The sequence below is a fragment of the Anabrus simplex genome, chromosome 9 (assembly GCF_040414725.1).
Source record: "Anabrus simplex isolate iqAnaSimp1 chromosome 9, ASM4041472v1, whole genome shotgun sequence".
NCBI lineage: Eukaryota > Metazoa > Arthropoda > Insecta > Orthoptera > Tettigoniidae > Anabrus > Anabrus simplex.
In genome coordinates this window covers 85,674,044-85,690,201 of record NC_090273.1, presented here as the reverse complement: position 1 = coordinate 85,690,201, position 16,158 = coordinate 85,674,044, and the positions used below count along the sequence as shown (strand labels likewise).

Sequence of the window (16,158 nt, the reverse complement as noted above, 5' to 3'; positions counted from 1 at the left end):
TCTGGAGACATTCTAATTTTACTAAAATGGTACTTGGAATGCAAATTATTTTCAGAATTTGAGGAATATCATTGATTACACCTTTGAGCCAACAAATTGAATGTTAATAAAGGCAATTTAAGCCCTTGCAAGTATGTCCTTTTGGCACCAATTCCCACGAAGGATCTTTCTGGATGTCCCTATTTTTGAATTGGTACCTGACGGTCTGCGAACAACTTTTCGTTTAGTGTTTCACGAGTTTCTGCGAAAGAAAATTACTTTCGAGATAACTTTTGAGTTCGGATGATTCTGCAAGAGCTGTAGCACGAAGTTAACTGATAATGGTCACAGCTTCCGTTACGTTGTTAATTTGCTGGGAACGTCACCCATAAGTGTGCACCGAGTTTTATGGAGTTTATCAAAAACACACCTTTCGTAGACGGCCTGAATCAGATCGTCAGAGATCTATACTGTACAACAACCAAATTATCTATTTTTAACTTTAGAGATCGACAAGTTACAGCTGTACAGATTAGACGGCGGAGTCCATATTAGTGAGTGGACAATGAGAAGACTAAGAGAAGCAGATACGCCAGTATCGGTTAGCCAGTCTTCAGTTTGTTCAAGAACATCAGCATTTTTATTTTTATTTTTAGAATTTGCTTTACATCGCACAGACACAAGTCTTATGGTGACGATGGGATAGGACTGGGAATGAAGCGACCGTGGCCTTCATTATGGTACAGCTCCAGCATTTGCCTGGTGTGAAAATGGGAAACCACGGAAAACCACCATCAGGGCTGCCGACAGTGGAATTCGAACCCACTATCTCCGGATGCAAGCTCACAGCTGCGCGCCCCTAACTGCTCGGCCAACTCGCCCGGTAACATCAGAATTAGACACACGAGTAATGTCCTCTTCACTGAAGAATCCAGGTTCAACCTGGGCTCTGCAAATGGAAGGCAAAGGGTGTGGATGAGACTTTGTGAGAGTTCTGACACATTCATTCAGCAGGGCACTAAATGTTCACGGTATACAGATTCTTCATGAATCTATCAGCCCTTTTGCTTCTTATATCAGACTTTTTTTTAATGCACGACAACGCCCGTCTCACGCTGCTCGGTGCGTGTCAACATCCCTACAGGAGACAGAAATAGTCACTTTCCGACTGACTAGCACAAAACCCCACCCTAAATTTCATCGAACACGTGTATGTATGACCAGCTCAGGCGTTGAGTCCGCCAACAGTAGTTTTATACCCTGGTCAAGATGCGGACATTTCTTGAAGAATGGAATGCAATACGACAAGATGACCTCGCCACCTTACTTGACAGCATGCCCAATTGGATGAGAGCAGTTATTGCCACAAAAGGTTGCAATACCCGTTACCGATTGTCTTGAGTAATTTTCGTTAGTGGTCAGGGGTGTGAAAGTGGCGTTATAGGAGGCTAATTCTAATGGCGCCAAAGGAGCCATTTGTGTGATTTCTATTTACTACAAACTTTTAGATCCTTTTCTTAGTCAAAATGTGGTTTTCGTTTAAGTAAGGGTAGATAGCAAGATGTAATACGATATGCTTCAATAATTCATGAAGACATTTTGCATTCCAAGTACTTTTTTACTACATAAAATTTACATTTCTCCAAAAAAGATGATGCTTGCTTGCAGGACTATGGATGATAGTTTCTTTAATCCTAGGTTTTCAAAACGAATATTATAGAAATTAATCTACAAATTTATCCTACTAACCTACAGCACGTATAAAGCTGGATTACAAAATCAATGTCGTCATGCATTTAACTCGCTGGCGAGTAGAACAACTGTCTTCCGAGTGCACATCAAGGTCGACAATTACAGCTTCTCATCAGACAAGCTCTGCTGAAATCCTGGCACATTAACACTGGCAAAGCTTCTTGTACTCTTGTAATTGTTCTCCGATTTCCTCGTTCTTTTCTGCGATCTCTCTTATCGGACTCGTGTATTCGTCTCCTTTGTTCAAAATGTACATGGACAATATACTGCCACATCGGCCGATCAGACACTATCATTCCAAGTGCCGATGTCTCTGACACTTCATACCAGACTTTAAAACGTCCTTGAATCGCTTTTGCCTGTCATCCCTGATAAAGTTGTCCACTTTTCAGTTGAGAATGCGGTACTTCGCTTGCTTTGGGAGGCATTCCGGCGACTTGGCCAGCCCATCGAAGTTTATGTTTGATTTAATCATCCCCTCAATGCTCGTGGTACTGGCCTTTTCCAAGACGCTGATGTTCGACGGCGATTCCATTTTACTGTAAGATTTGTAAGTAGGACTAGACCAGCGTTTGGTGGTGCTTTTCCAGACATTTCTGCAGACTCCAAGTCCCGCATCCGTATTTTGTAGAAAGGTGGAGAAATAAGTTTAAAAGCAATGGCTAAGAATTGTTCGAAAACTCGATAACACAGTACGAATTACTACGACATACCTTTTCATTTCAAAAATCTCATGTATGGACCAGGATTCGAACCGTGGCCGCCTTGGTGAGGAGTGACTATGGCACTTTGTTACGATGCCCTCCACAGTAATAAACTGTCTTGTCACAGTTCTTTCATTTTACGCATTTTGGAGTATCGTGTACTTATTAACATACGTTAACCGAAGAAAAGGAAAGGAAACGGTCATGTGTTTCATGTTTTTTTTAATATCAAAAGACAATGAAACATTCAAACTTTTACCAAGAGCGGAAGTAGAAAACCATGAAAATCTATTTCGAGAATGGTCGACAGATTTGAAGCCCTGTTTATTCTGTCAATGGGGATATTTCTGGAACAATCTTTTGCAAAAGTGGTCAGATTAATAACGACGCAATAGTATTTTACGTAATTATAACAGATGATACACGTATTTAAGAATTCAACTAACAAAATACTACCTATCGTAGTATACTACCCACCCTATTGATCAATGGCTAAACTCTCCATACTTAAACATGTTCTTATTGATTTAATATATGATACTACATCCAGAGGGTAAATATCTGCAAGCGAGCCACCAAACATTTTAATAATTAAGTTTTGTCACAAAATTGATGTAACCAAGAAAAATAGCTCTGCTTAAACTGAACACGAATGGAAAAATAGCAGTGTATGTTTTCTTACCCTTTTCAATGGGCATTCATAAAAAGTAGACCGAACAGGTCAATTCAGTATGCTGCGGCACAGCCAGTTATGGTGGCTAGCTCTGTACTCGGGAGATGGGTGGGTTCGAATACCCCATCGGCCATCCTTGAAATGGTTTCCCGATTTCTCCTGCAGATAAATGCGGGAAAGGTCATTTTCAAGCTACGGTCGGTTCTTTCCCATTCCTAGCACGTACCGTTTACACCTACACCCACACACGACACCCCCATACAGCGGTAAATGCAGCACACTCTAAAAGCCATAAGATGAATAAATCACCCTCATGGTGTGTACCAGGAAAAGCTGCTAGAGAACTGACGAACCGAACATGTCCTCGGACACACCCAGCACTGGAAGTCGTACGCTTGAAAGAAAAAAAAAAAAAGAAAAAAAAGAAAAAAAAAACCGCTCTCAAGGGCCATCAACAACGCATTTTCATTGCCGTAGAAGTTTAAATAAGTTTAACTGCATGCCCCATGTTTGCGACTCCCCCCCCCCCCGCGCACACACACACAGACCCAGACCATTCCGCATAGAGAAGTATGCAGTGGTGGAAGTTTCTCCTTTGTTACTGGTTATTAACATCATATAATTTCATGACCTCTCCAACTTAACATGTTAATAAAAATTCCATAAATCTTAAAAGTTCATGAAATATGAACACACCGGTCCTTCTCTCTTTATCCTATTATATAAAAAATATAAAAAAGCGAAAGGCATGATGCCAGTATTCCGTACCTACAGTACTACGGTAAAGGTGACTTGACTCCACCTACTTGTGAAACGTCCGATGAGGTTATTCAACTTGCACCCTTTCTGCTGCGCCCACGTGCTGCGGCGCCTGCTCCCTGTGCAACAAGCACTATAACAAGAAGACACCGCAGTGAAATTTCGTACTGGTTCATTAACTCTTCCCGAAGGAGAAACGCTTTTTCCAACGCAATGAATAACTGCATTTGATCGAACACTATACTTGTTGTAATAATCTTAGACCATCATGACTTTCAGCGTTCAGTCTGCAAGCCTCTGAATTTACTACCTGGAGTAATGAAAAAAGTGATTGCGAACCTATTTATGTAACTGGACTCTTTCACGGCTTCATGGATACTTAAAAGTCCATACCTCTAAACAGCTATGGTAATTATTTAGAAAAAGAATACGCTGGTTAGGCTGGGAATAGCACCGAGCTCCTCCTAATGCCTGGTTTATTACATACTACTCATTCATTCATCTCAAATTCCTCTGTAGAACACGATCATTGACAAGTACTGACAGGCAAACTCATACAGCGTAAGTCTGCAAAAAACTATAATCGTTCCTTTCACTATCCCAACATTAAAACTCACTAGCTATCAAAACTCATCCGCCCATCATCCAACCGCAATCTCTCAGAGAGCAAATTTATACTGTAAGCCACAAACACACCACAGGAAGATCGCAGAACGGGAATATGTCTCTGAAGTACGCACAGCGCGAGTGCAAACTATTTCCAGACCGACTTCTTTTCAATCATATTTAAGAAATGATAAATTCATATGCCCCCGAGTTGCAAAATGTTATCTCTCCTACGCACTGCGGAGAGATTTGAAATAAACCACTTCTTACGGTTCAAATTTGGACTTCGACAGTAGTAAACCTTGTTTACTTTCAACCTACCGGTCGAAATTTCGTGGTGGTCACTCCTTTCACCACAGAAGCCCAGCTTCATTCTTCTGAATAATTCTCAATTATCAAAGATATTAACTAACTATCAGCAAGAATGTCAGCCTTGTCAATGAAAAAAAATAATAATAATAATAATAATAATAATTCAAAATAAAGTAATGAGTTTTTTTCTGTTTAATGCTCATGTTCAAAGCTGCTAAACACAGAATCAGAACTTATTTTTCTTCCGAAAATCTTCAAGAACAAGAATGACGTGACAAACTACATCGAATGAAAATCATTTCCCTGGTTTTGCACGTTGGATGTAAGTTCCCATTCGTTAACATGAATGAGTATCCCAGAATCGGTAGTAACCCACTGCCTTCTATATTCGCACAGTTAAATATCCCCTCCCCCTGCAGAGTCTTGCACTACTGGCCCAAGGCCAAATTAAAATAATTAAATAAGCTAAAGTTTTTACTGAACATTGAAAATAAATATATCAATATACGGTTTCTAAATATTAGGATATGAATAACCCGGTATTATATGAAATTCCTTTGGCTTAACGAAATCAATGGCTAATTGTTCAAGGTGAGCGGAGGGGATATTTTAAGTCTTCCCCGGGGCTCGTATATACAATACCGGCATATAATAAGAATAAACCAAAGGAACTACCGTGAATCGACTACGATTTCAGAACACAGAGGGCAGTAGGGTCTATATATAATTTTAAGAAAAATAGCGAATTATTTCTTTACAATATCTGTCAAAAGCATCGGGTGCATTCCAATAAATAGTACAAACAATATACTAATCACTTTGTAATGTAAACTACACACCAAAATCGCAACAATAGCAGATACCTTCATAATTAGAAACCACCAGAGAGTTCAGAAAGGAAATTTGTGCACTGTACACTATCCCTTCTGCAACAATCCATGGTGGGAGAAACTACCGTACTGACAGTTCACATAACTACTTCCAAATGAACAAAGGGGGAGGAGCCACGATGATACAATGCTGCTACGAAAACTACAACTCGCACAAATAAGGATGAAATACTTACAATCTTGTCTTCGAAGTCCCATGTTTTTTGGATTAAGAAGTATTGTCACTTCTTCGGAATGATTAATTGAAAAAGCGTTCGTTCAGTCTACACCCTTACAAAGTCTTATCGATAGCACAGGAAGATTTATCTTTTAAAATGAATTTTTTAAAAGTCCGTACTTTTCAAACTAAATGAGGGTGCGTTGAATAGTGTTCCTTCCACCACTATCACTTGCAGCAGGAAAACATCCACCACTACCACCGCACAAAAGCACTTCACACCACCGGCACCACCAGCGAACTCCAACCACTCAGTGGTCCCTGAGAAGAGCCCCGTTCCATTGGCACATTTCCCGTCCGGCGAGCTAAATATAAAAAGAAGGTAGTGTACCACTTTGGCTCCGTGCTCTATCTCTGTCTGGTCCGAGTATGAAGAGGACGACAACGAGGGCAGGCGAAGCGATCAATACAAACGTACAGACCTACAGACCAGCAGCATCACTCCCCACCAGGCAGCAGCACTAAACGGTGCGCTCCAGGCGCCGACGTTACAAATGCGACGTGACGGGAAAATTGAATGCAGCTTCTAGCCCGCAACTTTAATATGGACAAACTAACGATTTCTTATTACTCATCAGTTCTCTCGTTTCAACATTTTTTGTTGAACTGCTTCCATAAAAAACGTCACTAAAGAAATAAATAAATCGCAATGGCGATCTCTGATTTGAAGAGTGCAAAGAAAAAGGAAACTAGTACGAGAAGAACATTAATGACACTTGGAATATTAAACCAACAATATTTGTAAGAACAGTACAAATTAATTGTACATTTACATCTCTAACTTCCACTCTGTCCTCACACATTTGTACGTCAGGAACATCTTTCATATTTCCCGCTAGACAGTGCAAACTTGCACCACACGTTTGTGTAGGCTTTGCTCTCTCTGTTTCAAATAGTGAATATTCCAATAATCGCCAATGAGCTTCAGCACTTTATTCTGAAAAGTTGGTGTGTATCAAAGGATCCAATTTAAAAAATTTTCACAATAAGTATGCAATATGTCAGTTAACTATTAAAACTGTAATTTGAGTGTATTCGAGCCTTTTGAAGTATGCAAACTGATTTAATTTGAAGTGAAGTAAAGTTATGTGCTTACACCCGAAGGACTTAAAGCATTGTGCGTCATTTAATTGTAGTTGTATTTAGAGCTAATTATAAAGGCAAAGTAATTGAGTAAAATGACCAGTGATGAACAAGAGAGCTAGGTAAACGATTGGTAGAGAAGACCGTTAAATTTGTGTTTAATTTATTTTTTAACATTTTCCCTGTAATTTGTCATTCTTTTCCAGCATAAAGATGAAACAGTTGTTTTTGTATAAATTGTACTCTCGGGTCTGAAAGGGATATATATTACAGCTACAAAGTAAATAAAATAAGAACGCTTCAAGGTAGAAACAACAAATCATAAGAATATTAACCTCACACTTGGAAGTTGACCAGTGCTGTACTAATGTCGTAATGTTGCTTCCGTTAACCCAGCGAGCTGGCTACACGGTAATCGTCATGAGAGGGTTTAAGGCCAACCGTCAACCACCATATAGCTGGTTTTCTATGGTTTCATTTTACACCAGACCAATACTGGAACTGTACTGTAAGACCGCGGCCGCTAGCTTTCCCATCCCAGTGTACGTCAAGGGGACAGGAGCCACCAAAATTTATGAAAAATACCATTCATTAATTTCGAATTCGTGGTGTATAAATGGTATATAAATTATGTCTATATCTCAAACGTAGGTATTTTTTTGTGAAACACTACATATGCTCCACGTACTACAGCCGTGACTTTGGACCAGCAAAGCCGACCACTGTTTTGTCAGGCAAACACAGATGGATGTCAATTTTACACACGGGCATAGACAAGTCACCAGATTAATAACCATTCACCCCCATAAGATTTTTAAAAATACTTACGGAACATTTTCATATCAGTTTTAATGCAGGAAACTGAAACTTCCTCACTTTCTGTATACTGTAGTTTGTTCATGCATAAGCTGAAATGGTACTCTGGCTATATATATGGCAGACAAAAATGCGAGAGAATATTGGAAAATTAGATATTGCGAAAAACTTCACAAATAAACAAATTTAAAACAACCATTCCGGTTTCAAGCCAAGAAATGCATTATACTGCATAGGCTGAAAAAATCTTCAATACCAAACTTCAATATAGGTTCCAAAAAATTTACCTTAATGTTTACAAAGTTTAATACTGTGAGCATGTACCCTTAAATTAAGAGAAAAATCCATTGATGATAACCGACAACGATAAGCTGCGCATTTTTTCTACAGGCGCGTGTTACAATGGCTTGTCGAAAGTTCTTGTTCGGTACCCTTGAATTACGGCAATATTAGAGTCCGCCACTTTGTACTGCGGATACAAGTTGGTCCTCGATTAATTAATTGTGGCTTTAAGCAAAAGAGTAAGCATTAAGAGCTTATTTACAACGAAGACTTAATAATAATAATAATAATAATAATAATAACCTTAGTATCTACGCAATGTTCTACTTCGAAGAAATGTGTTCTAATATGCCGAATTTTGCCAATTTTCTTTTTCTACGGAAAATGAATCATAACTTTTCTGTTTCTTTTCTTCGAGTACACTAGGATACAGGAAATGATCGGTGGAAAATATTGAAGTTCCATGGAAAGAGGGCGAAAAACATTGATCAAGAATGACAACGTACAATTTAATCGTAAAAACGGCACCCACCAAATTTCTCCAATTTTTAACAATAATCACAGGCAACCGAGACCTACATTTAGGAACTAATATAGTGAACAAGGACATGGTCGAATCTTACACAAACTTCTTGCCGTCAAGTTCTGTCCTCCATATATTCCTATTCCTTGTCGCTGTTCCACGCTATTTTCTTCGTTGTCATTTTGTATCTTACAAACATTGCATTGCCTCTAATCGCACATTCGGAGACTTACGATTGGTGATAAACATCAGACGTAACCATCATTCATAATAAGATCAGATTTGAGGTTGGTTAATAGCCGTGGATTGAACAAGGTCCCAATCCGAGCCTTTCTGAAAGAACATTTAGCGATGATTTTTTTTATTGGTATTAAGTTAATTTCATTATCTTCCCAACTTAGTATTTGAATAAAAAACATCACACTAAGCACTTTAAATGAAGTTTCTTCAGCTTGAGTTAAAAATTCAACCTGGAGCTGACTGTGTAGTCTAGAAACAATTCAATATAGCCGCATAATAATTAGGTAAATCCACGAATCGAACATAACGTCCGGCGAGCGTTACATGTTTAAAATAAAACATACTAACGTTCGACGAGCGTTACACCAACTATAATAATAATAATAATAATAATAATAATAATAATAATAATAATAATAATAATAATAATAATTTCGTGTGGCTATTTCTAGCCGATTGCAGCCCTTGTAAGGCAGACCCTCCGTTGAGGGTGGGCGGCATCTGTCATGTGTAGGTAACTGCGTGTTATTGTGGAGGATAGTGTTATGCGTGGTGTGTGAGTTGCAGGGATGTTGGCAACAGCACAAACACCCAGCCCCGGGTCACTGGAATTAACCAATGAAGGTTAAAATTCTAGACCCGGCCGGGAATTGAACCCAGGAACCTGTGAACCGAATGCCAGTACGCTGACCACTCAGCCAACGAGTCGGACGATACATCAACTGGTAAACCAGAAAAAAAAAATCCAAAACCTCTTTTACGCAATCTCTGCCATTTGATTTTTCAGCTAATTGAAGAACATTAGGCTATTCAGAGTTGATATTTTTTTTTTTCGACTAACATGTCTGTCATCTAAACACACTGCATTTTTTTTTTTTAACATGACACCTGAACGCCCTACCTCAGGACACAAACAGTTGTGTCAACCTTCCTCTCCTGGTTTCAATTAAACAAGTACTTCCAAATGATATAAATTCAGTCCTTCAATGTCATGACTAAATGCAGGTTTCTTATACATACAGGTACACACGCGAAAATCAACGAAGCACGGCTTGCATGAATCGACAGTGTTTGGTATCAGAAAGGCGAACCTGGAAGAAGCGATATCTCAAACTGAAGAAATACCCCGTGTTCATCTGGATAATACGTTGCTAAATTTATTGTTAAGTCCATACAATTTAAACGTGAGGAGCTCTGATCAGAATGTGAAATCCATGACACTTATGACGAGTCAGACCAGGCTTGATCTGGTCAGGCGGCGGAGAGTATGGACGAGATTTATTGAGAGCTTGTGCAACGCATGCGTCGTATCAACGAACCGATCAAGTGAAATTATCCACATCATAAAATGGTGAAGGAGCACAAGTAGGCGGTCTGCAGAGCACGTACGCTAGAAATTAATATGAAAAATGAATTCTCATATTTAACAAGTTTGCTTAGTATTTAGAGTAAATAACATGATTTGGGGAAAGACCTCCGTTGTTCCTTGTACTAGCACGTGGAAGAACAACACTACGCTACAGCGACACCGAAGAAGTGTTTCATGGTAAACAGTTTTGGTGCAATGCAGTAAAGCGAGGAAACAGACGATATATATGTGCTTAAATTAATCAAACTTGAGGCTACAACCACCAAGTCGAGAACAACTTGCAAAGCACAAATATTCTCGTCATTCGTGAAGAATTAGAAAGATTAACCACATACTCACCTTAAAAAACTTCGATTAAGTCAATTAAGTCATTAAAGCAATTACAAACCTTAAACATCGATTCTCCAGGGACCACAACAGTCTCCCGTCAAAACATAATCCGAAAAAGAAGGTAAGCATTATGCCACATCCTTGTATTCTAAACGCTCTGCGTACTGGAATGACATTTAAAATACACGTCTATAGTATATACACAATTGCTTGTACATTTCTAAGTTTGGCCTCATACTCCGTTTTTGTCTCAGTTTACATATACAATGTCGGTTCCGGTTTGTAGGGGTAGCTTGCCTGCCTCTTTCCCGGAGGCGCGGGGTTCGATTGCCGGCTAGGGCAGGGAGTTTTACCTCTATCTGAAGAGGTGATTACCGTTTTAAGAGGAATTACAATTGGACAACCATCCTCTTATTATCGCTAATCAGAGGGAAAAAAATGAAAGTGGTCCGATAGTTCGAAAAATGAAGGTACCAGCCACAGCACATAATGAAACATTCTAGGCCTCCTAATACCGTCGAGGTGAGAAAAGAACAAGAGTTGATCAAGGGAGGCGGATAGAATAGATAAAAGGAGTCTGGTCCATGTAAGTTGAAGCAATACCACGACTCAGCTACGGGCCCCGAGGTCGCCAAGCCACGCTCCTAAGTTAAAAGACCCTTGTAATCGCCTCTTAAGACCGGCAAGGGATAACGTGGATGTTACCCACATGGGGATCTGAGGGCTGGTTCGAGGTCCACTCAGCCTACGTGATTACTGATTATAACCAAGGAGCTACAGGAGATTCTTTGCTTTCTAGACCGGGCAACTGCCATAACGAGAGAGACGATTCGTCGTGCCGACCACACGTCACCTCGCAATCTGCAGGCGTTCATGCTGAGCAGCGGTCGCTTGGTAGGCCCCGGTGCCTGTTGCACTACCATATGGAGTTTTGTTTGAGGTATACGAAAGTCGAAAGGACGTTCAGTTCAATGTTTGCTTGAATTACATCGCAGGATAACGGCGTAACAATTTCTGGAAACACTTCGTTGAAACGGCCGGATTGTGCACTCGATTATGCAGGGTTATTCAGCTAAGTTGTCCACCTCTAATATCTTCTGATCCGTTAGATATGATATAGTGTACCGAGCTCGATAGCTGCAGTCGCTTAAATGTGGCCAGTATTCGGGGGATAGTAGGTTCGAACCCCACTGTCGGCAGCCCTGAAGATGGTTTTCCGTGGTTTCCCATTTTCACACCAGGCAAATTCTGGGGCTGTACCTTAATTAAGGCCACGGCCGCTTCCTTCCTACTCCTAATCCTTTCCTGTCCCATCGTCGCCGTAAGACCTGTGTCGGTGCGACATAAAGCAACTAGAAAAATATATATATAGTGTAGATATTTTGTTTTCAAATTCTTAAATTGCATTAAGACGCTCATAAAACTATGTCCCATTCTTTTTTGTCGCATAATTAAGGAGAAACTGGTAGCAAATTTGTTGTTTTAAATGCAACTATACTAATTTCATCCAAAAGAACAAGATTCAAGCGACAAGTTCAGTGATGTAATTTGTAACTCCGACGAGTACTTTTGGAGATATTACATGGTTTCATATGTGCAGGCAATACACAGAAAGCGATGCGCCACTCGCTCTGCAGATGACATGCTGCGTGACTTGCTCTTTTACTATGAACACACATACCTCAATCACTTCTTGAGCGACTTGAATGACCATGTCGTTCATTGGATTTTGAAGTACAGTAGAACCTCGATATCTCGAATCACCTCGGAAGCTAAATTTTACTTCGAGTTAACGAAATTTCGAGATACAGAGAATGCTATTTTTGACTATGTACAGCACATTTCAATCATACAGTATGTACCGGTATCTACGGGCTTATACTGAATACATCATTTTTAATAGTATTTAAAAATATACGAACTATTTTACGGCATCACTTTAATTATAACCCTTATTAGAAGGCAGGATACAGTACATACAGTCGTGAAACAAGAAACATACCTCCGTTAACACCTTTGCAAAAAATCTGTTAGTCTTTTCTGTTTGTTACTGCTAACCTTTCCTCCCTTCACGTTGAAACTTCTCGACAATACAACGCAGCGGAAATTCGTAAATGGAGCTTGTCATCCGCGACTTCGGGGGTTGCTTTCGTAGCACGTGACCGGTAATTCACACCCGAGAAACGAGGCTTCGCCGATTTTCCGATCATTAGAAGTTTTTCGGTTTTCGGTTCCCGTCATATCTCCCAGGATTCACTGTAATCCTTTCTTTCTTGGGAACTGTTCTACACAAACCACTAAGGCCGTATTTCACAGTTAATGTTGCACAAAATTCGAGTTAGAGTATTTTTTTTTTTGCTTCGAGTGAGGAAATGTTTGCTTAGAGAAATCTAGAAATTCGTGTAGCCGAATTTCGAGTAATAGACACAAATACACGTTAAGAATAGGGAAAACGGCCTGAAAATTTAAGTTACTTCGAGATACTGAAAATTCGAGTAATAGATATTCGAGATATCGAGATTTGACTAGTTTATTTCATTTCATGCACCGTGTACTCTTGAGAAGGATAACAAACCACTTAAAAGTATTACATCTTCACTCTTTCCGATTCAACATCAATGAAACAAAAGTTTTTTTGTAATTTCGAAATGCTGTACATGATGTTATTTATGGGGTACCGTTCGAGATAAGGCAAGGCCGCAACGATAAGGACGAGGTACTGTATAATTATGCGTTTATCAACAAAGCGTGAGTCACGCAGCATGCCCTCTACATCAGAGGGAGTGGCGTATCGCTTTCGGTAAGGCCTACACCCATGAAACCCTTTAATATCCCCAAAAGTACTCGTCGGATTTGCAAAATAAGCACATCACTGAACTTGCCCTTCGATTCTTAGTTCTACTGGGTGAAATCTGTAGTGTATCACTAAAAAAAATGGCTACCGGTTTCGCTGTAATTATGAACGTAACGGATAGTGTTGTATGAGCCCCTTAATACGACGAAATGTTAAAGCAATGTATATATTTTTTAACGGATCAGAAGATATTTGAGGTGGACCACTTCCTAAACTAATCCTTATATTATTTAATTAGTATAGAGTAGTGTAGCTTGAATGGTCATCGTCGAGGACTTCGGTTCAGATGATCCGAGGATAAGATTTTAACCACGTCTGGTTAATTCTTCTGCTTAGGGCCTCGGTGCTTATCCAAATACACTCCTCTACATAAATACACACACCACTACAAACTACCACAAAAACACGCAATAGGGAATACACCCCTTCGCATATGGCTGGCGTGAGGAAGGTCATCCAGCCGCAGAACTAGGTCAAGCCCACAAATACGACACATCGCACCCGTGATCCTAGCAGGGTGTGGGAAAAGCAGAGGAAGAAAAGTGTAGCAGTACTAAAAATTAAAACTGACACGAGCCTGGCGTACTTGACGCCTTCAAATACTATCGGACTGAGCCGAGATCGAACCCGCTAGCATGAGCGCAAAAGGCCAGCGCTCTACCGTCTGAGCTACTCGGCCCAGCAAAATAAAACATTTATTTTGGTTTATTTAGAATACTAGCTGAACTAGATACAGACAATCAGTGGTTGTTGCGGTGTCCATACATGCTACTTTTTGTGCAAAAGGATTTGCAAATGTCTGTGGGGAAAACTTACACGTAACGGGCACAGGAAGATACGAACAAGGAAATCCTACAAGTTACGATATGCAAGTCACAAACAACTTCCGTTTCTCTCATGTGAATACTACTTAATCGTTCAAATAACTCACAGGGGACTATAAGTGAACTAGAAGTACAGACTAAGTAAAGCTGGCAATATACGAATATATAACAAATCTGTACATATTATAAATATCCCGGTGTGTGTGTGTGTGTGTGTGTGTGTGCGAGCTAATCTTGAGAACCACTAAACGGATTTTGATGGATTTTCACTGTTTTCAAGGAAGGTGTAGGTCAATCTACGACAAAAGGGAACCGATTAGTGGAGATTTTAGAAAGAGGTCGAAGAAAAAACTGTCACCCCGGAGGTTTATTGGTTACGCTGCCTAAACCGTAAAATATAAGACTCCAAGTATGTGTGGAAAACCAGTTCCGTAGAAAAAGCTCTGCAAACAATTCCTGGACGGTATATACGTATCTGTTAAAATGTAGCCCTCAGAAACAGGTTTATGTTATATTTTGCGCAAAAATCCAATCTTCAAATTGGGAACAGTAAAGATTCGGTTGCAGGTACCCAAAAATTACGTCAGAAACCTAGCACTGACGTCACAATTCAGTCAACAGGGTCCCCATGTGACAGTGACAAGACCATTCGATGCCAGTAAGCGGCGTACAGGGCTCGTAGTATCCCACTGGTCTGGCGAGTGATGAAATGAAATGGCGTATAGCTTTTAGTGCCGGGAGTGTCAGAGGACAAGTTCGGCTCGCCAGATGCAGGTCTTTTGAATTGACTACCGCAGCCGGCCTGCGCGTCGTGATGAGGATGAAATCATGAAGACGACACATACACCCAGCCCCTGTGTCAGTGAAATTAACCAATTATGGTTAAAATTCCCGACCCGCCGGGAATCGAACCCAGGACTCTTGTGGCCAAAGGCCAGCACGCTAACCATTTAGCCATGGAGCCGGACAGGCGAGTGATAAGACAATGTCTACTTCACACTGCACAACGACCAGATTGCTTTATTATGCCCGTAAATGATAAAAATGTATGGCTACCTACTGTAAAAACATCCGAGGACTGAGCAGTAGCAGCCCGCACACGCCATGACAATTTCAAACTGGACGCCTTTCTTAGTTTCGTCATCGAAGGTGGCAGCCCTGCCGCCGGATATTATGCGAACTCTATCGGGGACAATAGCAAATATGCCTTCATCACAGACGACCAATAGTAAATAGAAAACAGTCTATGCAAATGTGCGAAATGCGACCGTTTTAATTCTTCTGTATAGTCTAAGCAAATACAGTAGAGATAATACGCGACACTGAGCGAGATATCGAGGGACAGCTATTGGAGCACACTCTAGCGGATAGACCTGAACAGTACTGATTCTCTCATAAGAGCACGTGTATTTTTGTGTGAAGTTTTTGGTGTTATTTATGCGTTTTCAGTGAGTTGACGTAATTAAATAGTAGCGTGTATCATTCCTTGATATCTCCTCTCAACATGAGGGGAAAGGTATGTGCTGTGTTTGGCTGCAGTAATTATGAAGTAGAGAAAAATGCGCGGTCGTTCTTCAGGTTCCCTCGTGACAAGAAAATGTAAGTAATATTGTGTTTGCATATATATTCTTCCAGTGACAGATTTTTATAGTACTTCATAATCTTCTGACCTGCTCGACCCATATTTTAACTGGCATAAAATGTAATACGCATATTTTATTCTATAGTGCAGCAGTTAACCTTTAATACCGATGTGTTGTAGGTGTGATCTGTGGGTTTTGAAATGTCACAGAAGCGATTTGGATAAGGTGTACAAGAAAGAAGGGACGTTACGCTTATATAAGAATTATAAGATCTGTTCAGATCATTTCCAGGCCAGCGACTTTAGAAATCCTCGACAATACAGCCAAGGGTATGTTACATTTTTGCTCTAATTGTACGTAAA

General features: G+C 40.2%; 1 protein-coding gene across 5 annotated transcripts in view; it reads right to left on the bottom strand.

Annotated features, from left to right (window-relative positions):
- Window positions 1-16,158, bottom strand: part of LOC136880962 (reticulon-1-A) — a 574,503-nt gene that overhangs the window by 56,898 nt on the left and 501,447 nt on the right. The window contains exon 1 of one of the 5 annotated variants that reach the window (XM_067153518.2): window positions 5,852-6,251. The exons of the other annotated variants lie outside the window; for them this stretch is intronic. Coding sequence (XP_067009619.2) covers window positions 5,852-5,873 — 22 coding nt within the window. The 5' untranslated portion in view covers window positions 5,874-6,251. Of the gene's footprint in view, window positions 1-5,851; window positions 6,252-16,158 lie in introns of those variants that run through there. 5 annotated transcript variants of the gene reach the window in all.